This window comes from Chroicocephalus ridibundus, chromosome 8 (genome assembly GCF_963924245.1).
Source record: "Chroicocephalus ridibundus chromosome 8, bChrRid1.1, whole genome shotgun sequence".
NCBI classification, from domain to species: domain Eukaryota; kingdom Metazoa; phylum Chordata; class Aves; order Charadriiformes; family Laridae; genus Chroicocephalus; species Chroicocephalus ridibundus.
The window spans coordinates 12,215,096-12,239,507 of record NC_086291.1 but is presented as its reverse complement, the minus strand read 5'-3'; the positions used below and the strand labels follow the sequence as shown (position 1 = coordinate 12,239,507).

General features: G+C 61.6%; 3 protein-coding genes across 8 annotated transcripts in view; 2 read left to right on the top strand and 1 right to left on the bottom strand.

Annotated features, from left to right (window-relative positions):
• Positions 1–4,672, top strand: part of IPO13 (importin 13) — a 32,426-nt gene extending 27,754 nt beyond the window's left edge. Inside the window, exons 16-20 of one of the 3 annotated variants that reach the window (XM_063343038.1) lie at positions 3,159–3,225; positions 3,392–3,450; positions 3,560–3,649; positions 3,794–3,975; positions 4,092–4,672. In XM_063343038.1, coding sequence (XP_063199108.1) covers positions 3,159–3,225; positions 3,392–3,450; positions 3,560–3,649; positions 3,794–3,975; positions 4,092–4,191 — 498 coding nt within the window. In that variant the 3' untranslated portion in view covers positions 4,192–4,672. Of the gene's footprint in view, positions 1–3,158; positions 3,226–3,391; positions 3,451–3,559; positions 3,650–3,793; positions 3,976–4,091 lie in introns of those variants that run through there. The other 2 variants (XM_063343039.1, XR_010072161.1) reach the window with 2 other exon arrangements.
• Positions 4,673–5,158: 486 nt separating this feature from the next.
• On the bottom strand, positions 5,159–7,763 carry DPH2 (diphthamide biosynthesis 2). The gene is made up of 6 exons (XM_063343902.1): positions 7,570–7,763; positions 7,376–7,488; positions 6,968–7,188; positions 6,126–6,764; positions 5,797–5,982; positions 5,159–5,700 (listed from the first exon to the last, which is right to left on the bottom strand). Exons 1-6 carry the CDS (start codon positions 7,711–7,713, stop codon positions 5,570–5,572), a joined length of 1,434 nt encoding a protein of 477 aa, XP_063199972.1. The 5' UTR covers positions 7,714–7,763; the 3' UTR covers positions 5,159–5,569.
• A 237-nt stretch (positions 7,764–8,000) lies between these two features.
• LOC134520186 (V-type proton ATPase 21 kDa proteolipid subunit c'') lies at positions 8,001–24,361 on the top strand. 4 transcript variants are annotated; one of them, XM_063345238.1, is made up of 12 exons: positions 8,001–8,161; positions 11,289–11,337; positions 11,783–11,866; positions 12,300–12,377; positions 12,998–13,067; positions 13,402–13,453; positions 20,066–20,452; positions 20,818–21,053; positions 21,127–21,317; positions 21,572–21,694; positions 22,753–22,857; positions 23,021–24,358. In XM_063345238.1, the coding sequence occupies exons 1-12, from the start codon at positions 8,095–8,097 to the stop codon at positions 23,169–23,171; spliced, it is 1,593 nt and encodes a 530-aa protein (XP_063201308.1). In that variant the 5' UTR covers positions 8,001–8,094; the 3' UTR covers positions 23,172–24,358. The 4 variants fall into 4 exon arrangements, with proteins under 4 accessions (XP_063201308.1, XP_063201311.1, XP_063201310.1 ...); XM_063345241.1 differs by lacking the exons at positions 20,066–20,452; positions 20,818–21,053; positions 21,127–21,317; ... (1 more) ...; positions 22,753–22,857; positions 23,021–24,358 and adding exons at positions 13,906–14,096; positions 14,482–14,808 and having other exon boundaries at positions 8,002–8,161; XM_063345240.1 differs by lacking the exons at positions 8,001–8,161; positions 11,289–11,337; positions 11,783–11,866; ... (1 more) ...; positions 12,998–13,067; positions 13,402–13,453 and adding an exon at positions 17,543–17,743 and having other exon boundaries at positions 23,021–24,361.
• Positions 24,362–24,412: the final 51 nt, after the last annotated feature.

Here is a 24,412-nt window from a genome sequence, read left to right as displayed (position 1 = left end):
CCTTTTGCAGTTAAATCTGCCCTCTCCTGCTTCTGTTGTGTGCTGGGAACGGTGCAGAGCATCGCTGCTGTCCCCAAGGTGAGCGTCCCCCCTGGAGGGCTGGGGGGCTCAGTGCCACCCACGCAGGGTTCCCAAGACCGCACAGCCATGGCAGCTGGGGCTTCCACTCGGGTCTGCACCTGCAAACCCAGGCAGGAGGTTCTGGTGTTTGGGAGCTCTCACCTGCTCCCTGGCCAGTGGGTATCACTAGTGTGCATGCTCCTGATTGCAGATAGGCTTTGGGGGCTCTCCAGCCTGCCTCCCCACTGCAAGCATGGTGGCTGCAAGCACATCCATGCTCCTTGGCAGGGCTCCACGCTGGCACAGACCTTGGGAGCACTGTGGTGACCTTCCCTGACCAGGAGCCCAGGGACAGACTGGGCAAGCAGGGCCTTGCCAGGCAGAAGATGCAGGACTGACCTTCTGTGATGGCCCAGCCACCGCCGTCCCCCACCTCCCTCCCTTCTTTGTCTGGTCCAGGCTACACCCAGCAGTCCTTGAGCTCTCTACCACACCTGCTCCAGACGGAGTCATAGAGCCCTGTGGAGAACATGGGGCATCCCCTATCCCCGGCAGGCAGGGGTTGACTGTTCCTCCCTGGCACTGGTGCCTGGCCAAGCTCATGTGCCCTTTCCAAAGCTGGAGGCTCTGCTCCACCAGGCGTGTGGGCTGGGAAGAGGTTGTGGTGACAGACACAAGGGCTTGATCTGTGTGTTCTGGAAAGCTGCAGGAACTGGCTGTGCAGCCCCTTCGCTGTCCCCTGTCTGCTGGAGGAGCGGGGTTGGTGTCCCTTCCATGCCTGCCTGCCCCTGAAGAGCCAGGCAGAGAAGAAGAGGCTACTCTGAAGACCTGTCTGGGGGATCTTGCAGTTGCTGTGGAGAAAAACCCAACGTCCTTTTTGTACCAGCCTGCAGAACAGCCCTCACCAGAGAGCCAAGGCCAACCTCTGCAGTGGCAGAGGATGCGGGGAGGCATTTGAAAGCATTTAAAGACCTGTCCCCATCCCAGAACACATGAGCAGAGCTGCCCTGGCAGGAGATGGGGAGGACAGGCTGGCAGTAAGAGAAGCCCCAGAGCTGGAGCAGGGTTCCTGGTGCTGGGAAAACACAGCTGGATCTACCTGGTGCCATTTGCTAACGGGAGAAGCTCCACAGGGCCCCATCTCATGGGGGGTAAAAAGCATCTGTGTCTACAATAGATGTGCACATGTGCCCAGATTGGGCTTGCGCTCTGCACTCTCTTGGTGGAGGTGTCCTATGGGAAGGAGCCCTTCCACTATTGGCACGCTTTCCCCCATGGCCCTGACGGAGGGAGGAGCAGATGCTGCAGTGAGGCTGCGGGAGATCTTGGTGGGCTCTGCCTGCTGCTGGTCTGGTTTGGCTGGGAGACTCACCCTGCAGGTAGGTGGCAACCTGAGCACGTTGGATGACTCTTGTGCCAACTGAAAAGTCTTGCAGCGCGCAGGACTCGTGTTAAAACCAGCCCCTTGTACTGGCAGGGTAAAGGAACCTGCAGCTGCGTGGTATCACAGGAGCCAACTGCGCTTGAGCAGCGTGCTGCTAGGGGAGAAGTTCATGGTCACCGCTCTGGAGCCTGCTCCAGGCGGGGTAGTCACCCATGGCTAAAACTGCAAGGTCCCTTGCAAGTGTTTGTTTGGTATGGGGCTGACTAGACGACAGCAGCCACAGTGAGTGGATGCGATTCTAAACCATCGCCCAGGCGCTAGCTAGCCTTCTGATGGTGCTAGCACGTCAGGAGGGATGGTGCACATAGTGTGTATATACACACGCACGGGCATCATGCGGCCCCTGATTGCCCCCATGAAGGTCTCTCCTTGTGTCTCACCGGGAAGCAAGTCCCTGCAACTGTGCTATCTCCGCCTGGTACAGTGATGCTTTTGGTGCCCAAGCAAACCTGAGCCCTCTCTTGCAGCATGTGATACAAAGAGTCAGAAAGGAGATGGGGTAACCCTGAAAGCTGCCCCTCCGCTTCTTGGTTCTCTGCACTGGGCAGATGACCATGGGCTTTCCCTGGAGAAGAAGGGGTGGGAAATAAGTCTGTTTTGCTTCGAGACCACAGCCGTGGTCCGATGGCTGTGTGTCCTGGGCACTGCTGGCTGAAAGCTGTCCCTGCTTTCGTCCCTGGGAGCAGGCTCGGAGGAGAGCAGTGGCCCTGCACACAGCTCAGTCCAAGGGCTGCCTGACCTCTGAGCTCCAGGCACAGAGTGGGGCCACTCCAGTGCTGTGGGTGCTGTCCCCGATGTCGCAGTGACAGCAGGGCAGGAGGCATGGCTGTCATCCCCAGTGCTGGTCTGCAGCAGTGGGCAAGGTGGCACGGTGGTCAGGGCACGGACATGGCCACCTTACATAGCAGGGCTCACTGTGGCAGGGCAGAAGCCCTTCCCATGGAGTGGAAGGTGCAGACTGAAACATACCCATCCAGTAGCTGCCCAGTGCCAGCACAGGGGGGACCAAGCAGTTGCATGGGGTTCCACAGCTCAGGGTGTCCCCAGCAGCAGTGCCTGACGCCCACAGAGGCTGGTGCGATCGCCGTGTGGCAGAAAAATACCAAAGGTTTTCTGATCGCGGACTTGCAATGTTGGCATCTCCTAGTCATCTGTGCCCTGGAGCCCAAGCAGAGCGAGCCGCTGGTCCAGTCTGGGGTTACTGCTTGAACCGGTTCCTGTGACCCCGGGGAGGCCAGCGTCTTTGAGAGGAGCAAAGCACACAGGTGGCTGGTCTCTGCTGGGTGCCGCATGGCTGCCCTTGTCCCGGGAGTGCTGCCACTGCCTGGTCTGCTCTGGTGGGACAGGAGCCCTCTGTGCCATCTCTGTGTCCAAAGTGTTTGTGTGTACGCTGCTGTGGCGTCTGTCTTCAGGTCCTGGGGTCGGCGGTCCCTGAGTGTAGCAAACTGCCTGGCTGTTTGATTGACATTTTAGGGGGGCGGGGGGGTGGAAAGTGATGGTTTCCTGCTGTACTGTGTGAATCTGCCGTTTACCGTGGGTGTGCCCAGGTAAGTGTGCGTCCAGGCAGAGGTTGTCTGGGGCGCTGGGTTCCTCGGAGGTTTCCTGGCTGCCTCTGCAGCGCTGGGTTTATGCTGCCTGTCTGTGTGCCTTGCAGGCTCTGAAAAGGAAGCCGGACCTCTTCCTGTGTAGCAACCTGGATGTCAAAGCAGTGTTTCAGTGTGGTGAGTACCACGGGTACGGGCACATGCTCCATATCGCTCTGCGGAGAAGCCAGCCTGCTCCTCCTGCGGAGCCGGGCACAGACCAGCCAGGGGCTGGGGATCACAGGGCTGATTTGGGGTGGTGTGCAGGGTTTTGGCTGCTAACTTGAGCATTTTCTGCCCTCAGGTGTCCTTTCGCTCAAGTTCCCCGAGGCCCCAACGGTCAAAGCATCCTGTGGCTTTTTTGTGAGTATCATGGCATCATGCAGCCCCCACCTGAGAGCTGGGAGGGAAGGAGTTGGGCAAGGATGTGAAGCCCGTGCCGGTACTGAGCATGCTGGGCTGTGTGTTGCAGACAGAGCTGCTGCCCCGCTGCGGAGAGATCGCCCCAGTGGGACAGGTTGTGCATGAGAACGGCAAAGTGCTGCTGCAGGCAGTGCTGGAGGTGAGAGACGCCGGGACCACGGGCTCCCTGGGCAGCTTTGGGCTCTGTTCCCCTGCGGAGACGGGGACAGAAAGCCCAGCAGCATGGGTGGGTGCAGGCAGGGTGATGCCGGGGGCTCAGCAGGGTCTGTCTGCTCTGTGGCAGGGCGTCGGCGGACAGGCATCCCGCAGCCTCATGGATCACTTCGCAGAAATCCTCTTTGCCTTGAACAAGCACTGCTTCAGCTACCTGAGCGTCTGGATCAAGGAGGCCATGCAGCAGGATGGCTTCCCCTCAGCCCGCGTCAGCCCTGAGCAGAAGGAGACCTTCAGCCAGCAGATCCTCAGGTTCGTGCACCCCTCCCTGTGATGGCTGTGCCCCACATGCGGTGGGAACGACCTCCGCCCCGGCATGGCCTGGTGTGTCCCTCCTGCTCCACGTTTGTCCTCTCCCTCTGTCTTAGCAGAGAGCGTGTGAACAAGCGGCGAGTGAAGGAGATGGTGAAGGAGTTCACCCTGCTGTGCCGAGGGCTGCATGGCACGGAGTACACAGCAGACTACTGAGCACCTGGCCAGGACCGCGGACAATTTGCCCGGACCAGCTCTTTCCTGCAAGGAACCTTCCCCCCCTCCCCTCATCCTCCCTGCCCTGCTGCAGTACGGCTCCGTAGAATAACCCTCCACCTAGAATTAACCCACTCGGGACGCTCCTCAGCTAGATTTGGTGGCCGCATCTCGGTGTCAGCATCTTTGTTTCCCCCAGCATGCTCCCCCCTCACAGGGGACGGGAGTGCCGGCTGCAGGAGGCGGCGGTGGGCGAGGGGGAAGCCTGGGCAGGACGGCCCCAGCATGGGCTGCCCCGTGCCCAGGCTACCAGCCCTTCCCCGGCACTTCCCTGTGGGTGCCTGTGCCCCACGGTGGGGGGGGCTGTCCCTGTGCCCATGGCAGTGGCTAGCTGGGCGGGGGGGCTTGCCCCCTGCTCGTTTGTAAGTGTGTGGTTGGGAGGGGGGAGGCCCTGCACCTAATTATATTAAGACTATTTCTATGTTGTGGCTGTCGTTATTGCGGTAACCGGACTTTGCCTGCCCTTTGCCTCTGGGCAACAGCCCAGCAGAGGGGATTAAATCAAGGTTGGGGTGCCTCAACACCTCATGTACCCCCTGGCTGCGTGAGGGATGGTGAAAATCAGTGGTCCACCCCTGCTCACCACACTCTCCTGCCCAACAACGAGCAGCTCACGGAGCTGAAATGGTCCTGCCCCACACAAGAGGGGTCAGACCCCTGTCCCCCCTGCAGCACACGATGTGTGTGCCACACTCCTGTTCATCAGAACAGGCGAGGGGCTTGCTGGTGCTCGGAGCCCTCTCCCCTTTGCCTTGTTCCCCAGTCCAGCCTGTGAATGTGGTTTCATTTCTGGGGAGTCCCAGTTCTGGTTTTCTGTTCTCTCAGGCTGATTTTAGCCAACGCCAGAGTGGGCACTGTGATTTTTGTTTTCACTCTGGGATGTCTGGTATCACCCCTGCCTGCACTCCTCAGCCCATGGTTTATTCTAGAAGACGATTCACTCACAAGTCCTTTACAGTTCAGCTTTAGTTAGCAGCAGTAGCCCACACAAGCCTCGAGTCCTGGTGCTGTCAGCTTGTGCGAAGCTGTGACCTTTCCACACAGGGCCAAAGCTGCCCTGGACTGGGGAGCCCTTGGAGGCCAAGTCTGGGCTGGGCCCCTCTCCTGGCCTTGAGCCCTGGGGTGCAGCCAGCATCCCCAAACACGCATGCAACTCCTGCTGTCCCACCACAGCACTACTGACCCACAGCCGCACCCAGCATAGGGCCAGTTGGTGGCAGGTCCGGACCCTCATGACACCCTCACAGGTCCAGCACCCAGTGGCAGGCACTGCCTGGGCCCCCGCACACCCCTTGCTTCTGCTGATGCTGCTGCCGAATCAGGGTTGCTCGTGCCCCTCGTCCTCGTATGCAATGGCAATCCCTCGTCGGCCCTGCACAGCCTTGGAGACGGGCGTCTGCCCCAGCTGCTGCTCCAGGCCCCGCCAGCTGCGGGACTCCAGGAAGGAGGCTGGGAGGAGAGAGAGAGGGAATTGTTACTGGGAGCAGGGAGGCAGCACTGCCCCTGCACCAGCGCTCAGCCCCGCCATGAAACCACATCACGAACCAGCAGGGCTGATCTCTGCGAGGGCCCGCGTCTGGTCCCTACAGGCCAGGGTGGTGCTGGGGGGCAGCTGAGGGGCTGGGTGGTCACAGAGGTGGGCCGCACGCATCTCCCCCGTGATCAGCGAGACGTCAGGAATGGCCTCCGCTGCTGGAACAGCTGGTGGGAGCTCAACATGTGCGCAGGCACCTGCCAGGAAATGATAACATTAACCCAGTGCTTATGTCTATCCTCCGGCCAGCACAGAGCCAGGGCAACTGCAGCCTCCAGGCAGGGGAGCAGGGCAGGACGTGTGCCAGGAGGGTATTGGGCAGCTGGTTTCCAGCTGTTACCTGGCAGCAGGTCTCTGAAATCAGTGAAGTAGTTCCCTGTCCACTCCCGGGCTGGGTTACAGGCCAGCTCCAGCTCATAGGGGGTCACGATGGGCCGGTAGAATTCACTGGAGTCCAGCAGGGTGTTCTGAGAGCAGGCCACCAGCACAAAAATGTCCACCTCCAGGAAGTTGGCCAGCTTGGCGGGGTTTGGTTTCCCCACAGCCAGCATGTAGCTGCGCTTGCCAGCCCGGCGCAAAAGCTCTCGGAGGTGCTGCAACACAACCAGGTAGCCTGCCACGCCGAGGGTGCCCACCAGGATGCCCACCACCTTGGCGTCCCGGGCCCGCTCCACCAGGTAGAGGCGTCGCATCAGGGCCCGGTTGACGTTGAGGGTCTCACGGCGGCCGCAGCCGGTGGCAGGATCAAAGGAGCTGAAGGGGCAGCGGTTCCAGGTCAGCATGAAGCTGGTGAGGGCCAGGCCCTCAGCTCCCACGTAGAACATGGCGCAGTCCTGCAGCCCTCCCAACGCCTCCACCGGGAACTGGCGACCAAATTGCCGCACCTCCCCGGGCGGTGCAGGGCCAGGAGGGTCCCCGCACACCACCCTGGAGAAAACAATATTGGGGTACTCGGGGCACAACTGCTGCTCCAGCTCACCTGAAGGGACAGAGGAATGAAAGTGAAACACAGCCACAGACCTGACCCACAGAAGGTGGGACAGCAGATTAGGGGAAAGGAAAGGACAGAAATTAAGGCCGACAGTGTCTGGGAACTGCCTGGGTGCTGCTGCCTCTTCCGCTGGCAGCTCTGTAGAGCTCAGAGCAGCACCATAGACCCCCTCCCTGCCCCAGAGCACTCACCCATCATGTGGGCATAGACCACATCGCTCAGCACCACCACACGGGTCTGCCGATCGGGGTAGAGCTCCCGGAAGGCCTCTGTGCAACGTCCAATGTCCAGGGGCTGCTGCCCGAAGATGTGCAGCACCGGCAGCTTTCTGCAGGGGCTGAGGCAGGCTGGGCCGTAGTGCAACACTGCCTCGGCACCTGCATGCTCGGCAGCCACTTCGTCCACACAGCAGCTGCGGGGAGGGAGGACCCACTGTCAAACGGGCTCTGCACCACGGAGCTCTTCCTCCTCCCTGGCACCGCTCTCCCCAGACCGGGCAGCTCCAGGAGCCCTCGGGCCTGCCAGGCAGGGGACGAGCAGCCCCATTCCTGCCCGTGGAGGACCCCCGGGACGCCCCTGCCCCGCAGCCCCTCACCGACCTGCCGTACGTGGTGTCTCCCAGGACGTACATCTCGGCCCCTGTCGCAGCCTCCATCCGGGCCGCCACCGTCGCCGCGTCCGCCAGGAGCTCATCGGGGAACTGGAGGGCGACCTGGGGAGAGGACAGGGTGTGAAGCAGCGGGTTGGGGCGACCCGCAGCCCCCGGCCCCGCTCCACCTCCGGCCCCGCTCACCTTACGGAACCCGCCGCCCCGCACGAAGGCGGCGGCCCGGCCCATCTCGTAGAAGCCGTCAAGGTCCCCCCGCGGTGCGGCCGCCGCCGGGCCCAACTCCCGCCGCAGCGCGGCCTCCCCGTCGCTGCTGAAGGCCGTTGCCATGGCGCCGTGGGGTCGGGGGTCAGGCCCGCCACGCGGGACCCCTGCGCCCGCTTCCGGGCTGGGGCGCGGAATAGGCCAATGAGAACACGGCCCCGCCTTCTCCGTTCCCGGAAATTCCGCCCCTGAGGGAGCGGAGCCTATCGGCAGGGCGGAGAGGGGAAGGGCAGCCAATGGGAAGAGACGCTGGCCACGGTGTGTTCTGGTCTGTGTAGTTCCCGCGCGGCTGTCAGGCCGGGCAGCCAATAAGCGGGCGCGGTGGCGGCGGTGGCGTCACGCGCTTTCCGCTCCGGCGCTGCGGTTCCGCTCACGTGTCCCGCGCGGGTCAGGTGACGCGCTCGCACCCGGCCGGCCCGCTCCGCTCCGTCCCGCGCCGCCGCCGCCATGACGGGGCTCGCCCTGCTGTACTCGGGGCTCGGCCTCGCCTTCTGGAGCACGCTGCTGGGCGTCGGTCAGCGACGGGACGGGACGGGGGGCAGAGGGGGGCTGGGCCGTGGGTGACAGGGCCGACCGTGGGTGACAGGGTCGGGCTGTGGGGCTGGGCCGTGGGTCAGGAGGGGGCTCTGGGTGTGAGGAGAGACCGTAGCTTGGCCTTCTGTCCGTGCTGGCTGCTGCCTTGCCGGAGAGAGGCTGTGGAGGTTCGCTGTGGTGTGGAAAAGGGAGGTGGTGGTCAAAGGATTGCGACGTTGTCAGTCCCCCGGTGGCCGAGCTGCTCTGGGGCAGAGGCAGGAGGGCTGGCCCGTGGCCTGCCACGGCACCGGGAGCACCGCTGTGGGGGTCCTCAGACCGGACATCACTCCCTGGGCGCTTTGAGGGATCGGCTCCCCAGCAGCGCCATGTAACTGACAGCTGCCTCTGGATGTGCAGCTGTTGGTGCTCTGAGTATGTCCGGGTTGAGCAGTTGATTTGCTTCATTGTGAGTGTGGAAAGGTGCTGGTGGCAGTCAAGGGTTGTGTTTGGATCTGTCAGATCAGGGGAGGTAAAGATAGGTGCCTGTTTTTTCAGGCTGTGACAGTTGTTGTCTCCTGGACGGAGGAGATGCTTCCTGCTTTGCCAAGCTGTGGCTGTGCAAGGAAATGTGCAGGTTTGTCCAGATGATGCCAGAGCTAGTGCATGGCTGTTTTGCAGCTTGTGGCAGCCTGGGCTCTACTGCTGATGGCGTTGGGCTCGGTGGCACTGAGGATGGATTTAATGCTTCCTGTGAAAGGGATGACTTCAAGGGGTAGCAGGAAGGTTTTTATGCTGGAGTTGATTGTTATTTCCTCTTTCAGTGCCGAGTGAGGTGACCACAAGCCAGGCAGAAGCTGGGGAGACCTTGGCTTCTGCCTCAGTGTTTGAGTGAGGGGAAAGACAGAGTCAGAAGCTGAGGGTGTCTCACTCCCTCGTGTTTCCAGGGTTCACTCCCTGGTGAATCCAGGGCTGGGCCCAGGGCTGCCTTCCTGGGCTCTCTGAATCATGCAGCTCGCACCAGCATGGACATGCACTGCGAACTTTAGACTGTTGGAAAAAGTCAATGAGCTGAGCCCACATGCTTTTAACTTCCCCTGCCCTGTTGCAGTCCCTTTTTGGGGAAGGAGCGAGCAGGAAACAGTTTCCTCAGCTCAGTGTTGCTGTGGTGCCTCTTTGTGCTTTTCCTCCTTGTCCTGAGCCCTGCTTTGGTGCTCTGGTCTTGCTGTCCTGGCTCTTTTTTTTTTTTTTTCCCTTCTGGCTGCAGGGCTGCGAGACAGAGCTCATGGGAAAGTATCATTCACCCTGTTTCTTTTATGTATGAATCCAAGGCTACAACTGCTCTTGAAGAGATGGAAGGTGCCCTGGGGATCTGCCCTGAGCTGGTTGTAGCTCTTCTTTACCACTCCTGGGGAGTGGGGTCAGATAAAGCTGGCTGGGTTCAGTTCCTGCTCAGCCAGCCAAGCAGCGAAACCAAAACACAAGTTACAGACTGGCCATGCTCAGCACCGTCGATCGTCCCTGAAGGTCGCCAGGCATGTGAGCTGGGATGTGGCCTCCCGCCATGCTCCTTGGTCACGGTGGCACTGTTCCTTATTTGTGTGTGTTGCTGCAGGGGAGGGGGACACCACAATTCTGCGGGCGGGAGCAGTGACCAGCATTACTGCTTCCCGTTTTGGGGCTTGCTCATCTGGCAGCACTTGTATGTCCTCCTGGTGCATGGGGTACTGGGCCCCAAGTCATCTGTGGAGGGGTTTAGCACACAGGGGCAATGGGGACACCCCTGCCGTGAGGCTGGCAGGTCTCCCTAGGCTGCAGCACTGAGCTCTCCCATGGGATGGGTTGTCCTCAGGTCTTGGCTATGGGCAGGGAAAGGCTCCTGCAGCCTGGGGCACATGGTCCTGCCCCTATGTTGCTACTAAGCACATCGCTGGCTTGCTGTCACCTCGGTCTCCAGACTGCAACTCTGGGGGAAGGGAGCAGCAGGAGACATGCAATGTCCTCTTTGCTGCTTTTAAGCATTTCAGAAGTCTCACGTTTCCTCTTTATCCAGACATATGCGGGGTCAGTGTCACACAGCTGCAGGCTCTAGTTAGCAGTGGTAAAGAGCCATCCCTTCACCCTCTTTATCTGGTGTGGAGCAGACAGTGCCACACTGCCTGCACCTATCTGTTCCTTAGGGCTAGGTCTATGTCTTTTCCAGCTGCGCACTGCAAGTCACGCAAAGAGTGAGTATCTCTTCTGGTCTGCAGCTGTGTTTCCTGCTCGTGAGCTCAGAGTAGAGCAGAGTTTTAGTGTAAGCACCTCTGTGTCTGCTTGGGCTGCTCGGTGTGACTCCCAACTGCAATCCGGCATGCGAGAGGAGCACTTGGGGTACAGCAGGGTGAGCTGCCCTTATAATCCCTCCCTGGAAAGGAAGAGCTTTTCTGGGCGTTTCAGGGCTGCTCTTTGTTGTCTCCTGGCAGTGTTGGAGTACAAATTTTTCTGCAAATGACCAACCTTGGGAAAAACACTGAGGACAGCAGGCGCGTCTTGAACATTCTTGAAGAGGGGGGTGCTGGGCAGCAGCTGCCGCTTCTGGTGTTGAAGGGCTCCTGGGGAGCAGCACAGATCCTGGTGGGATGGTGATGGAGCAGCACCTGATGGTCAGTCAGGGCACAGCCTCGCATCTCTCTCCTCCCTGTGAGAGAGAAGAGCTCATGGCTGGTCACCTGGTTCCTTGGCTCTCCAGCGGGGCTGAGCTGTTGAGTGATGCGGATGGAGACTGTGCTGGGGCACAGGGCTCCCTTCAGCCCAGCGTGGCCTGTGGGTGCTCAACAGGGTCAGGGAGCAGAAAATGAGTGCAACAACCGCAGCAATCCTCAGTGAAGACTGGGATGGAGTCTGGGAGTATCGCAGGTCTGGGCTGTCTCTGTCTTGTGCTGATGTGGGAGTACTGGGGTTGCTGGGGCTGGACTTTGGTGGGGCACCTTGCCCCACAGCTCTGCACGCCTGAGACAGTCTTCCCAGTAACTCTTCTGCATGCTGTGCTGTGCTGTGCTCCTGGGCTCCACGGGTAGGGGAGGAAATGGCAGCACTGGGCTAGTTGCTGGTGCCTGTCTGAAGGTTCCCATGTCACTCTTGCTTTCCAGGGATCTGCTACACAATATTTGACCTGGGCTTCCGCTTCGATGTGGCCTGGTGAGTTCCCTGCAAATACCGGCATCCCCCCCACTGAGCACAGGGCTGGGTGAGGTGGTCGGTATTGACAGTGCCTGGCAAGAAACAGCACTTGCTTTTGAGTGATGGGCAGTGGTCACTGTGAGGAGGGATAGGTGCAGTCCACGTGTATGTGTGACTGGCTCCATATAGGGTCCTCGTGCAGCCATCACCCACCTTTGTCCCAGCAGCCTCACAGCCCAGGCTTCCCCTTGACAGTGAGGGTTTGGGAGGAAGTTCTTGGTCCATGCGGGTGAGGGTCCTTGGTTGCTGGCTGGCAAAGAAAGGCTCTTGTGTCCCACCATCTGTCAGTGCCTAGCGCATCTCAGTCTGTATGATGGGGTGGGGGCTACCTGTTGTGGGGCTGTGCACCATGACTAGAGGGGCTCAGCCTGTGTGCTAACTCAGGGCACTTCTTCCTCTACAGGTTCCTGACAGAGACCTCACCCTTCATGTGGTGCAACCTGGGCATTGGCCTGGCCATTTCCCTGTCTGTGGTGGGAGCTGCTTGGTGAGTGGGGCTGGCTCTTCAGCAGGCTCCTGCTGTCCCAACTCAGTAGTTGCTTAGGTAGTGCTGTTTCCTATGGCAGGGCAGGGGCAGGACAGTGTGTACATGCAGGAATCTGGGGCTGGGTGGGTCACTGCAGCAGTGGGGGCAGGTTGCTGGGCAGTCTGGACGGACCACCTCATGGGCTGCAATGGCAGTGGAGAAGCAGGGACGTCCCTGGCTCTCTGGAAGCCATGCGCCTGAGCCCAGGCCATGCAGTGGTGGCTCTTGTGCCCCAGCAGTTCTGCTGGTGTAGGCAGTGGAGCTTTGGACCATTTGTACCCTGGGGGATGGACAGACCAAGTTCATAGTGTCGCTCAGCTGGAAGATCCTGGTATCCCTATTGAATCCTTCAGCAAGTGCCAGACCCTCCACCAACCACCCTTGTCTGCCACAGGGGGATTTACATCACGGGCTCCAGCATCATCGGTGGTGGAGTCAAAGCCCCTCGGATCAAAACCAAGAACCTGGTCAGGTAAGCACAGACCTGGGGTTCGTGTTCATGCTGTGCCTGAACGGGGCGGGTCCCAGCACAGTGCAGAGGCTCCTGTCCTGTCTCTAGCTGGGTGCTGCTGGCAGACTGTTACTTGCTGCGCTGTTTGTTTTCAAAACAAAGAGCCCTAAAGGAGCCAGAGTGCTGCTTTGAAGAGTCACTGTGTGATATCATGCAGTGAATGAGCCCAGTGTGTTCAAAACAAACACCCTGAGATCAACTTCCTGCCCCCAGCAAGGGTTCCCCTGGCCAGACCTTGCACAGCCCTTCCCCAAAGGAGCAACGGGGGCTGGCGGAGGACAGGGCTCGCTAGGCCTGCTTCCCACAGGGTCGTCTCAGCTTCTTCGGGTGGTACAGCGCCACCAGCACCCAGCCTTTGTCCTTGGCAGCTCTCCCTTGTTTGAGGAAAGCAGTGGGTAGGCTGGACTGCCTTTCTGCCCTTGGCAGCAGTGTGGCAGGCTTGAGCTATGGCCCCGGAGAGAGGTCTGGCTTCTGGCTGGCCTGGCAAGAATTGGCAGAGGCTGCTCGGGATAGGGGAGAGCCTGGGATGCTGTGCTCAGGCTGACTGGGACGCTGTGCTCAGACTTTGCCTTTCTCTACAGCATCATTTTCTGCGAGGCTGTGGCCATCTACGGGATCATCATGGCAATTGTCATCAGTAACATGGCTGAGGTATGGGAGGACCTGGGCTGCCCTGCCAGCCCTGAGATGACCTCAGGGCCACAGTGGGGGTGCCAGCCAAGCGTGGGGCAGAGTTGTGAGCAGTGTCCCTCTAGTGATTTTGGACACTTTTGTGGCTCTGGGAGCCCCTGGGCTGGTGGTCTGTGTGGTGGCCCTTGTCCATACTGAAGAGTGGGTTGGGGGAGCAGATATCATGAAGCCACCCAGGGACATGGAGTCAGGGACCAGCTCTAGACAAAATATAGCTGCCACATGCTGTACTGGGAGCAGGTGCTTCTGGAGACCACAGACTTGACAGTAACCCATGGCTTGTGCTTTCTCTCAGCCTTTCTCTGCAGTCACCCCAGAGGCGATTGGAGCCAGGAACTACCACGCAGGTAAGGACTGCTCAGTCCCTGGTGCCGTCGCTGTGAGCATTGCCACACCCTGACTCTCACCTCCTGCTGTTCCCTCTGCCCTGGGCTGTAGAGAACAGGACTGCAGGGCCCGGCTCTGCTGGCCCGTAGCCTGCTGCAGGTGTCTGAAGGACGTGTGACTCTTCTGCCAAAAAGTAGCTTTTTAGTTACCTTCGTGATGCCTTGCTGCACTCAGCTGGGCTGTGCTGCCCAGCAGCAGCACTAGTCCTCCCTCTGGCAGCCCCAGAGCACTGTCACCTGCTGGCCTGGTGCTGCAGGAGCTGGGGCACACCCTGGAGCAGTCCTACTCCCCAAAGAGGAGGATGCTGCTGGTACTTGGTAGCTCTGGATCTTCTGTCACCTCGAGACAGAGCTGCTGCAGCATGCCCCGGGTGCCGGTTACCCCCTGCTCTTGCAGTGTTCCTCTCTCACAGGTTTCTCCATGTTCGGGGCTGGCCTGACCGTGGGGTTGTGCAATCTCTTCTGTGGGGTCTGCGTGGGCATAGTGGGCAGTGGGGCTGCCCTGGCTGATGCGCAGAACGCCAGCCTCTTCGTCAAGATCCTGATCGTGGAGATCTTTGGCAGTGCCATAGGGCTGTTTGGGGTCATCGTTGCTATCTTGCAGGTACACGCATCCTGGGGCCACCAGGTTTACGTGAGCACCAAGTGCCTGGCACCCTGGGTGCTCTTCAGCTCCAGGGAGACACACCTGGGCTCCAGCACAATCCTCTGCATTGGGACAGGGAGGCTACTTTTGAAGTTTGCAGTGGCACAGCTCTCCCCACAGCATGCTGTGCCTATTTGCAGCAGTGAGAACTCTTTTGATGGCCCTTCTGAGCAACTGTCACCGAGGGTGTCACCTTGGGTGCATCCTGTGTGATGCTCGTGTCTTATCGGTGGGGCTGATAAGCTGTCTGCAGCTTCTGGATGGTCCCGGGGTGCTGAGTGGGACAGGGGTGCTGGGCTGGGGTTTGTAGGGCTTGGCCTAACCTCTCTTTCTTTCTTTCTAGACATCTAAAGTAAAAATGGGCAACTGAGCCCTGTCCCACCCAGCCTGTTCCAGCCTGCCCCGAGAGGTGCTGTATATATTTATTTAATGTTTCTATCCTTGATTGGGGCAGAAGCCGCCTGGTGGCGGGAGCGGGACCCCGGCTGTGTAGAGCCCCGTCCTGCCGATCAGTTGGCCCCTCGGAAGAAACAAATTTCTCTGTGTGAATCTGCTCCCAGCAGCCTGGCCCAGCCTGTGGGGCCCTGCTGCTGCGTGTCCCCGGTATGTGTAGAATCAACCACCAGTGCAATTCTGTGTCCGTGAAATAAATATGGTTCTCGTCCAAGGATGCAGCTCTTCCTCTGCCCTGTGCGTGCCAGGGAGGCTTGCAGAGAGCAAGTGCTGATTTGGGCTGACCCCCTGCTTGGAGATTCCCCTCTGTGCCTCTGGCAAAGTCCCTGCCTGGCTCCGGTAGCCTGGTGGTGTCCTCCATGTGTGGGGTTTATCTTGCTGCCTCCTCAGCCTGCAATAGGCCACCCTCTTTGGGCTGTGGGAACACAGAGCTCTGCTTTGCTGCCCAGAGCAAGTAGGAGGCTGCTGGAGCAGGCAGCAGGCAGCTCCACACTGCCTCTGCCAGGCTCCTACCAGCACTGGCACTGCCCCATGTGAGGCATGCTGAAGGCACAGGCACAAGCTGGTTTGGGCCTTTCGGCTCCCATCCAGGTAGTTTAGCACAGCGGGAGCGTACAGAGTGTCCGTAGCCCCATTGTGTAGCTGGGGAGCTCCAGAAGGGCAGAGGAGCAAAGCTTTTGCCCCTTCCAAGGCTCTCCTTCAGCCAGCAGCCCCCTTGTGTGACTGTTGGCTGGGTGCTGCTGCCTGGGCAGGTGCTGCTGGGTGCCGGGGCTCTCGGGTCTGCAGTGCCCCTCCATCCCAGGGGGCCCTGGCAGAGTTCCCAGGGGTGAGGACACTTTGTGCTGGCTCTGCTCCCCTCTCCCTGGCTGCAGTGAATACAGCGTGGGGAAGCCGGCTGTGGACAGCTGGGCCTGCAGCTCTTCTGCTAGGCTTGGGGGAAGGGAAGAACGAGGTCCTCCTGCCTCCGCTTTGCAGAGAGCCTGGAGCTGATGCTTCTGCAGTCTGCTGTATCCAGCACAAGGCCCTCATCCTGCTGTGCTGCCAGTACACCTTTGTAGGAGAAGCATCGATATCCTGGTGCTGTTATTGCTGCCTCAGAGCAGATGCACGTCTGGAGCTGCCCATCTCTCTTCCCACCTGGGTGTACCAGGCTGGAACAGCAGTGGGGCTGCTAGAGCCAGAGAAGCGTTCATGCCTGCTGATTTTTGCCCTTGAGACTAGGGCAGCTGCCTCTGCATGGCCTCTCCAAGCTCTGCTGGTTTCCCAGCTCTGCTCCCCGTTGTCCTGTGCGTTTTGGGACAGCAGTGTCTCAGCCTGGGGTGCAGGAAGACAGCTGGGGCAAACCAAGCCACTGTTCCTGCCAGCAATGCTGGCTGCTCTGGGGCTGGAGGCTGCAACAGGAGCTCTGTGTGCCCCATGTAATGGCAGGGACATGACCTGGGTCCTGCCTGCTCAGAAGGTGTCTGGTGTGGGCAGTGTTGCCCATCCTGCCTCAGGGCTGTACCCCTGGCATTGCCGCTGCTATGGGCTAGAGGTGTCAGAAGGGCCATCCACAGGGCCATCCTGTCAGACCCACATCGAATTCATGGGGCTGCCTGCTGGAAGGAGATACCTGAGGTTGGGCAGCCTGCGCTGGCGGTAGAGAAGCTGCTCCATGGGTTAATCATCTTGATCATTCATCTGTCTTGAAAGACTCACCCCCTCGTCTTTCAGTGACGGGTCTGGCCTGCCCTGCACTGGCTTGATAGAAATCCATCCGCTGTCAGAAATGTCCCTCTGTAAGGTGTTTCCCACCCTCCAAATCCCACCTGTGTGTATCACGGCTTTGGGAAGGGAATGGGCTCTGGGCTTGATCATGGGCCCCTTGTGAGGACATGAGACCCACCAGGGCTGATATCATGGTAGTGTGGGTGGCCTATGGCCTCCATCCTGCAGCTGGTGGGGGTGAGGGGAGCATGCCCTGCACTCCCTTGGGTGTGCTAAGTACCTGCTGCCCAAGCATGGAGAAAGCTTATGTGGGACTCCAGCATCTTGCACCACATCTCATTTAAAAGCAGCAGCAGCGGGAGTTGAAAGATGATTTGGTGACCGTGTGTAAGTACTCATGGAGGGAAATGCCACCTGCTGAAGAGCCGAAGCGAGAGCTGGAGGCAGAAGTTGGACAGCTTTTAGCAGGGGTGGAGCAGGGTTGGGCAGTTTGGGTGCTGCTTTGATCTCTGCTGTAAGGTTGTCTTCTTAAGGGAGCTGCCGCTGGGCAGCAGGAAGGCCCTGGCTCGGGTGAATGGCCAGGCACAGGGCATGACGAGAGACAGGGGCTGCTCGACATGGGGACAAACACTGTTGTGGGGTTGGCAAGAAGGGAAAGGCTGAGGATGTCACCAAAACTACTCGTGGTGGGCCAAACTCTTGGTGGGACCAGCCCAAGATCTTTCGGTGATGCTGTTGTGTTAGGGAGAGTGAAATTCATTGCTAGGAAACACCGAGAAAAATGGAAAAGAAGCGGGGGGGGGGGGGGGGGGGGGAAGGAGCCACAAATAGGTTGCGATGGGCGCTGAGCCAGCACCAACACCCATGGACGCAGGAGTTGTCCCGGATGGATGGGTGGGTGAAAGCGCTGCCTCCCACGCTGCCAAAAAGGGAAGGGGGGGGAGAAAGGAACACCGATAGACCCTGTCCCTGTGCCCCCGGAGGTTGGGGGGGTGGCGGGGGGGGGTGTGCGCGGAGGGTCCTCGGTGCCGGGCTTGGGGCCAAGGGCTGAGCATCCCGGAGCGGCTGGGGGTGGGGGGAGCATCCCGGTGGGGTCTACATCCGTGGGGTTTTGCATCCGTGTGGTCCCGGTCCCGGCGGGGCTACGCTCGCCCGGCGGCAGCGCGGTCCCGGGAGCGCGGGGCGGTCGGCGGCGGCGGCCCCGCCCGGTGCGGCGGCGGCGGCGGGCGGAGCCGGCGTGCGGGCGCGGCCCCGTCTCCCTGCGGCTCTCGGTGGTGCGGCGGCCCGGCCGGTTGGGTCCCCCCCTTACCCCCCTCCGCCCCGCAGCCCCGGGCATGGGAGCCCGCGGGCCGGCGGCCGGGGCTGGAGGAGGAAGAGGAGGAGGAGGCGGCGGCGGCGGGGGCCGCTGACCGGCGCCGGGGCGGCGCGGCAGCCCCGAGGCCGCGGTGAGTATAACGGCGCGGACAGGCCTGGCCGGCTGGGAGAGGCCCGGGGATGGCCCCGAGATGCGACCCGGGGGGATGAGATCCCGGTCACTTACGGGTGGCACCGCCCCGACTCGGGAAAAAGCCTCTTTTTGAGGTTGTTTCTCGTTTTTTAATAAGTTTTTGTGTGTGTTGGGGGCTGGGAAAAATTCCGGGGGGGGGTTGGTTGTGATGAACGTGCCCCTTTGCCCTGCTTTTGGCTGGGAGAAGGGAGGCGTTGGGGGAGCCGATGGCCCCGGGGCCACCAAAGGTGGCCCTGGGGCCCTCGGCTCCCCCCATGCCTCCAGTGGCCTGCGGGAATAAGGATGGAGCCCATGAAGATGAGCAACCCCTCCAAAACGAGCATCACCAGCCCCATGGCATGCACCACACTGGGGTGAATCCCTGGGGACCAGCTCCCCAGCCCCAGGTTGCTTTCGGCCTCTTGCCCCTTGAGAAGATGCTGCACTGTAGTGGGGGAGATAACATCATATTTCATAGCCCCCCTGCTTAAGCGGGTGTTTTTAAGCCCACTCATACTCGTGGCATCCCGTGGCCACCGTTTGATGGAGTGCTTCGCTTTTGTTCCCATCGAAAACTGTGCTCCGCTCACCTCGTGGACCACCCCGCTAAAGGGTCCCTAAAACCTGCTCTTATTTTTTCCTAGCGCCTCCCCACCTGGCTGTCGAGGTGCCGCCGCTCCATGTGCTGCCTGCTGCGAGGGCTGTGGTTTTTGGGGAGGGTTTCTGGTGGGCGCTGGGGTCAGGCAGGTCGCTACGTCAAGGGCTGTGCTCGGTGGCAGGGCGCCGTGACCGTGAGAAGGTTTGGGAGATAACGGCAAAACCGGCTTTTCTCCAGAGGGCGACTTTCTAGAAAAAACATGGATGAGGGGCTGGGGTGCTGGGGCGTGCCAGGAGGCCCCTGCCCGTGGGGACCCCACTCTGCATCCGATGGAGTGGGTGGACACAGGTGGGCACTGGGCTTGGAGCCTTTTCCAGCACTTCACTGCCTGCGGTGGGCTCCTGCCCGCACCCCGCTGCCTGCCGGGGGTGGGAGGGGGCAGCTGGAGTGGGGTTGGGCAGGGGGTCCTGCTTTACGCCTCGGCTCCCGTCCCTGCTCCCAGCCGGTGCTGCCGTCACTGCCGGCTCGGTGCCCTGTGGCTCCCCGGGGGGCCCCACTGGCCGGGACTGGCAGCTGCCGGTGGGCTGGCCCAGGCCCTGGGATGGTTGCCAGCACCTTCGGGTCCTAGCTGCGCTCCTGCTGGGGGGTCTTGTTGCAGCTCCCCGGCTGCCGGGGTCCCCTCAGGGTCCCTGCAGTGGCATCGGCCTGTCCCAGGGTCCCCAGGGCCTTGCGAACCCCCCGTGCCTGTCTCTTGTCCTCGCAGCTTCCCTGGGAGCAGGGGTGGAGACAGGGACCAGGGCAGGAGCTGTGGCCCAGGACCGTGCTGTGGCCCAAGCCCCGGCGGTGGCGAAGCTGGGAAGAGCCAGACGGTTTGGCTCAGCCGGGGCTCTCCGGTGACTCTCCCGGCTGCCTTCCCGTCAGGGCCCTGGCCCAGCTCCAGGTGTCATGTGGGAGATAAGGGGACCCTGGCTCCCAGCGGCTCCCAGCGTCCCAGGGGGCCTCCCCACCGGCAGCAGGAGGAGAGAGGACCTGCGCCACTGGCTGTAAGCCGGACTCCCCTGGACGTGGCAGGGACCCCCGTCCTGAGGGCCAGGATATCCCGCTTGGCGTGACTGGGTGTCTGCTGCGCAGCTGCTGGCCCCGCTGGCCCTGAGGAGGGCCCCTGCCGGCATGGCGCTCTCTTGACCGCCCCGCTTTGGTGCCGCTGCTGGGGTGCAGCGCAGCCGAGGGGGGTGGGACGGGGAGGAGGGAAATGGGGTGGCACAGAAAGGTGTGGCTGATGAGGGAACCCCCCTTTGGGACACCCCAGGCTGGCTGTGTTTTGGAGAGCATGACCTTCTCCATGGGCCCAGCCTCCACAGAGGCTCTTTGTGGCACCCATGACGGTACCCCCGTCCCCTGCTGGGGGGTGACGGGGACAGGGACTGGGTCTGGCCTGGTCTGGGCCTTGGAAAGCGGGCAGAAGACTTGCTGCATGGCGCTGGGGACCTCTTGTGTCTTCATGGCTGTGCCTCCAGAGCAGGGATCTGAGCGCAGCATCCCCACGGGGTGCTCTCTGGCATGCCCACCTGCGAGCCCACCGCCTCCTCCGCAGGCCTGCGCTGCTCCCGCTGCCCTGCTGTTGTTTGGGCTGGGGTTGGGGGCTCAGGCTGGGGGTGTCCTGAGTGTGGGGTGTCTCGGCAGGATCAGGACCGTGGCTGGAGCCGCCCCCCTGCCCCACTGAGCGCACATGTCCGCCTGCCCGTGCCCAGAAGATGACCAGGCTGCTCTTGGGGGTGACCCTGGAAAGGATTTGCAAGGCCGTGCTGCTGCTCTGCCTGCTCCACTTTGTCATCATCATGATCCTCTACTTCGACGTCTACGCGCAGCACCTGGACTTCTTCAGCCGCTTCAACGCCAGGAACGCCTCGCGCGCCCACCCTTTCTCCAACTTCTCCCGCCCCAACGGCACCGTCCCCAGCTACGCGCCAGCTGGCGCTGAGGCCCCGTCCCCCAGCGCCAAGCCCAGCACCAACCAGTCTGCCACTGAGAAGCCCTTGCAGCCCTGCCAGGAGATGCCTCCCGGCTTAGGTGAGATGTGCAGGGTGAGCGTGGAGGGGACGTGGGCTCTGGCTCTGAGTGTGCAGCTGGAGTGGGCGGCATCCCTGTCCCCTGGGCCCTGAACATGGCTTCTCGTCTCAGGGGTGGAACAATGGAGAAACCCAGGCCTGGAACTGGTACCAGGACAGCTGGTTTCTTCAGGTTTTATTAGTGGCTTGCCCAGTCTCTCTGCCCCTGTTTGGGAAAGGTTTTGGGTGTTCTCTGCCCTTGGCAGTGCCGGTCCCCCTTGCAGGTCCCCCTGGCTGTTTGCTCACTGGCCTGGCCAGGAGCAGTGGGTGACCATGACCCGGACTGTGTCCTGTTCTGCGGGCATCACCCTGCCCTCCCTCTTGCAGTTGGGCGCCTGCTCATCGAGTTCAGCTCTCCCATGAGCATGGAGCGCGTGCAGCGGGAGAACCCCGATGTGCGCCAGGGTGGCAAGTACACCCCCCCAGACTGCCTGCCCCGGCAGAAGGTGGCCATCCTCATCCCCTTCCGACACCGTGAACACCATCTCAAGTACTGGCTGCACTACCTGCACCCCATCCTGCGCCGGCAGAAGGTGGCTTACGGCATCTACATCATCAACCAGGTGAGGGGGCCAGGGACGAGGGGTTGGTGGGGCCAGGGTGGGCAGGCGGGCATCACTGAGCTCTGCCCCGCAGTTTGGCGAGGACACCTTCAACCGGGCCAAGCTGCTCAATGTGGGGTTCCTGGAGGCCCTCAAGGATGACGAGGAGTATGACTGCTTCATCTTCAGCGACGTGGACCTCATCCCCATGGACGACCGCAACCTCTATCGCTGCTATGAGCAGCCACGGCACTTTGCCGTTGGCATGGACAAGTTTGGGTTCAGGTGGGTGCTCTGTGGGGCTGGGGTGTTTACCTGGGCAGGGCTGGGATGACACCCAGGCCACCAACCTTAGTGGACACCCAGGGCAGGCGTGGGGTCACTGGCTATAACTGTGGACATTGGATGGGAGAGGACGCAGAGCCCTGGGTGGGAGAGTGACGTGGAGGGGGCTGGTGTTTGTCCCTGGGGGTTGCCATGGAGTTGACCCCCATCCCTGCCTGACCCTGGGGGCTGACATGTTTGCTGTCACCCTGCAGGCTGCCCTATGCTGGCTACTTCGGTGGCGTCTCTGGGCTGAGCAAGTCACAGTTCCTGAAGATCAACGGCTTTCCCAACGAGTACTGGGGCTGGGGAGGAGAGGACGATGACATCTTTAACCGGTAGGTGCCAACCCCTCACCAGCCCCAGCTGGTTGGTGTGTGCTGGTGTCTCTCTGCCGAGCACCGACCTGGGCACCTTCACCAGTGCTGGGGCTCCTGGTTTTGTGGGGGACATGCACAGGGCATGCCACGTGGCAGAGAGGGATTTAATTATCCTTCAACTTGAGGGCTGGTGACCCTCACAGATCAAACTGACCCCTCCCAGGGTGCTGGGGGGCTGTGGGGCACCCACATGCCTTCCTTGGGGCTGAACCCCCCCAGTGTGATGGGGCCCGTCCCCCTCCTGCTGTGGTGCAAGCTGTGCCAGCGGGGCGGCGTGCCTGTGGGCTCCGCTCCAGGCCAGGGCCGGGATGCTAAACTTGGACGCGTCCAGGGCTGGGATGCAAAACTTGGAAGCGTCTTGGTGGCAGCCGCGCAGCAGCTGAGCAGGCATTTCTGCCGGCAGCCGGCAGGCCGCAGCACAGCCGCGTGCAGGACTGGAGCCGAATCCCCCCCCGCACGCACCCCGCGTTGGGTGCTGGAGACAAGACGGATGGCTCCCACTTCATCTCCCAGGGGTTTCCCTATGGCACTGCCTGGGGAAGAAGCACGCAGACAGTGGTGCGCAACCAGCCTGTAATGGCTGGGCAAGCGAAACACCCCTTGCAGGTGCCATGGGCACGGTGGTGTCGTTGTGGTTTCCATCTGAGGTGGTAAACAAGCAGCGTGTGGCGCTCTGAGAGAGCTTGAGACAGCCCTTAATGTGTCGGGGGGGCTGAGGGAAGGGCTGGACACCGGCATTTGGGGAATGTAAACAGCACAGGCTGACCGCAGCTGCCGGCCTGCAGAGCCAGAGGCAGGAGTGGTGCTTTGGGCACGCTCTGCCATGAGGCATGTGGCACCCTCGGTCGTGGCACTGGCCCTGCTGTGGTCTGGCTTTAGTCAGCTTGGCTTGGCACAGCCCTGGGTAAGCAGGGACAGGTTTATTTGGGCTGGGAGTTGACCCCACAGGTCTCTGGGGTGGGGAACGTCCCACCTTGGTGCCCACATGCTGATCGCCCCCTGCTCCCGGCCCCCAGCATCTCCCTGAACGGCATGAAGGTGTCGAGGCCCGACATCCGCATCGGGAGGTACCGCATGATCAAGCACGAACGTGACAAACACAACGAGCCCAACCCGCAGAGGTGAGTGAGCCGCAGGGTCCAGGAGAGCTGGGATGCTGGGTGATCGCTTGGCTACCTCCGGCCACCAGCTCCTCTGCTCTGCTCACCCCTGCAGAGGTCTGGCACAGCGGCAAGCTCCCCCCCCCGGCCCCCTCCCGCCTCATCCCACTCCCATTCCCACCAGATTCACCAAGATCCAGAACACCAAAATGACGATGAAGCGGGATGGGATCAGCTCGCTGCAGTACCGGCTGGTGGAGGTTTCACGCCAGCCCATGTACACCAACATCACGGTGGAGATCGGCAGGCCACCCCCCCGCCTGGCCCGGGGCTAGCGCTCATGCCACCGGCAGAGCCGCTGGGAGCCGGCTCTGTGTCCGGACTGGCTGGGCACAGCGGGTTTTGCCCCAGCTCAAGAGCCAGGACTGGACGGGGATGTTTTCTGCCTACTCTGCTGCCTTCCGGAGACGGCTGCCCCACAGCCCGCCCTCAGTCCCCAGGATTTCTCTGTTCTCCCCGTCCCCACGAGTGTGTTTGCAGGACCCCCGCCCCATACTTGGTGTGTCGGCGGACGAGCCCGGCCGCCCTGTGTGCGGCTCCCGGCACAGAGGGAGGGGGCAACCCCAGCGCTGGCGAGGAGCCCCCTGCCCATGCCAGCTCCTGCCTGCACCCCGGGCGGGGAGGGTGAGATTCTGCTGCTCTGGGAGACCTGGGGGGGTCCCCACCAGCGCTGCGAGAAGTGGGGTGCAGGCTTCCCCCTTTGACAGCGCTGGAACTGCTGCTGCCCCAGCTGGGGGTGGGAGCAGCCCAGGCCCCCCCGAGCAGGCAGGATCAGGGCCATGTTGCCGCCCCAGCTGAGTGCTGCCTGCGCTGCTGGGCGCGACGACGTGGCTCGCTGTCTTCCTCTGCTTTAGTCTGGTGCTTAGAGCCGGGCCCTGTCTCAGCTCTGCCAAACAGAGACCTCCAGTTAGCGAATGCCCCTCGCTGTGCCTCAGTTTCCCCAGGCCTGGGGGATGGCGGCCGTATCCCGTCTCCCCTCCCCAAAGGCAGATGCTGTGTGCGTGTTCAGCCCCTGCCTACGCCTGCCCTCACTTGCCCTCCCCACTTTTTGGGGAGATAGGGCTCGTTTTGAACCCTCCCAGCCCCTCCTTGGGGGGGGCTCTTGCAGAGGAGGGGCTGCGCCACAGCTCCCTCCAGCAGCAGGTGCCCCACAGGTGGTTTGAGGGACACTGGGGTCTCTCCCTTCTCTCGCTTCCCCCCTCCAGGCCTGGGGCAGGGGGGGCTGCAGGCAGGAGAGGCCGGGGCCGTGCAGGGCGGGTGCCCTGTGCCCCTCCATGGGACTGGGAGCCCCAGCACCCCCCCCACACCCCGCAGGGGGCCAGGAGCAGTGGGGCCGGGAGCGGGGCAGCACGCCGGGGCTGGGGGGGGCCACCGGCAACTTTTGTACATTTGAATGTTTGACCCTTTTTTTGAGCGTACGTTGAATGCAGCGTTCGGTCGCAGAGACCGGGGTTTTTTGTATTTAATAAACGTTTCAAAAGTTTGCGGGGTTTGTGGAGGCGGGGGGGGTTGGGGG

Excerpts from the sequence above, each read along its gene's own strand:
- DPH2 (XM_063343902.1), bottom strand. The coding sequence starts at position 7,713 with ATGGCAACGGCCTTCAGCAGCGACGGGGAGGCCGCGCTGCGGCGGGAG. Across the intron at positions 7,489-7,569 it reads GGGGCGGCGGGTTCCGTAAG|GTCGCCCTCCAGTTCCCCGA; the intron begins GTGAGCGGGGCC and ends TCCTCTCCCCAG. Across the intron at positions 6,765-6,967 it reads GGTCTATGCCCACATGATGG|GTGAGCTGGAGCAGCAGTTG; the intron begins GTGAGTGCTCTG and ends CTGTCCCTTCAG.
- LOC134520186 (XM_063345238.1), top strand. The coding sequence starts at position 8,095 with ATGACGGGGCTCGCCCTGCTGTACTCGGGGCTCGGCCTCGCCTTCTGG. Across the intron at positions 8,162-11,288 it reads GAGCACGCTGCTGGGCGTCG|GGATCTGCTACACAATATTT; the intron begins GTCAGCGACGGG and ends CTTGCTTTCCAG. Across the intron at positions 22,858-23,020 it reads AACGAGCCCAACCCGCAGAG|ATTCACCAAGATCCAGAACA; the intron begins GTGAGTGAGCCG and ends CATTCCCACCAG.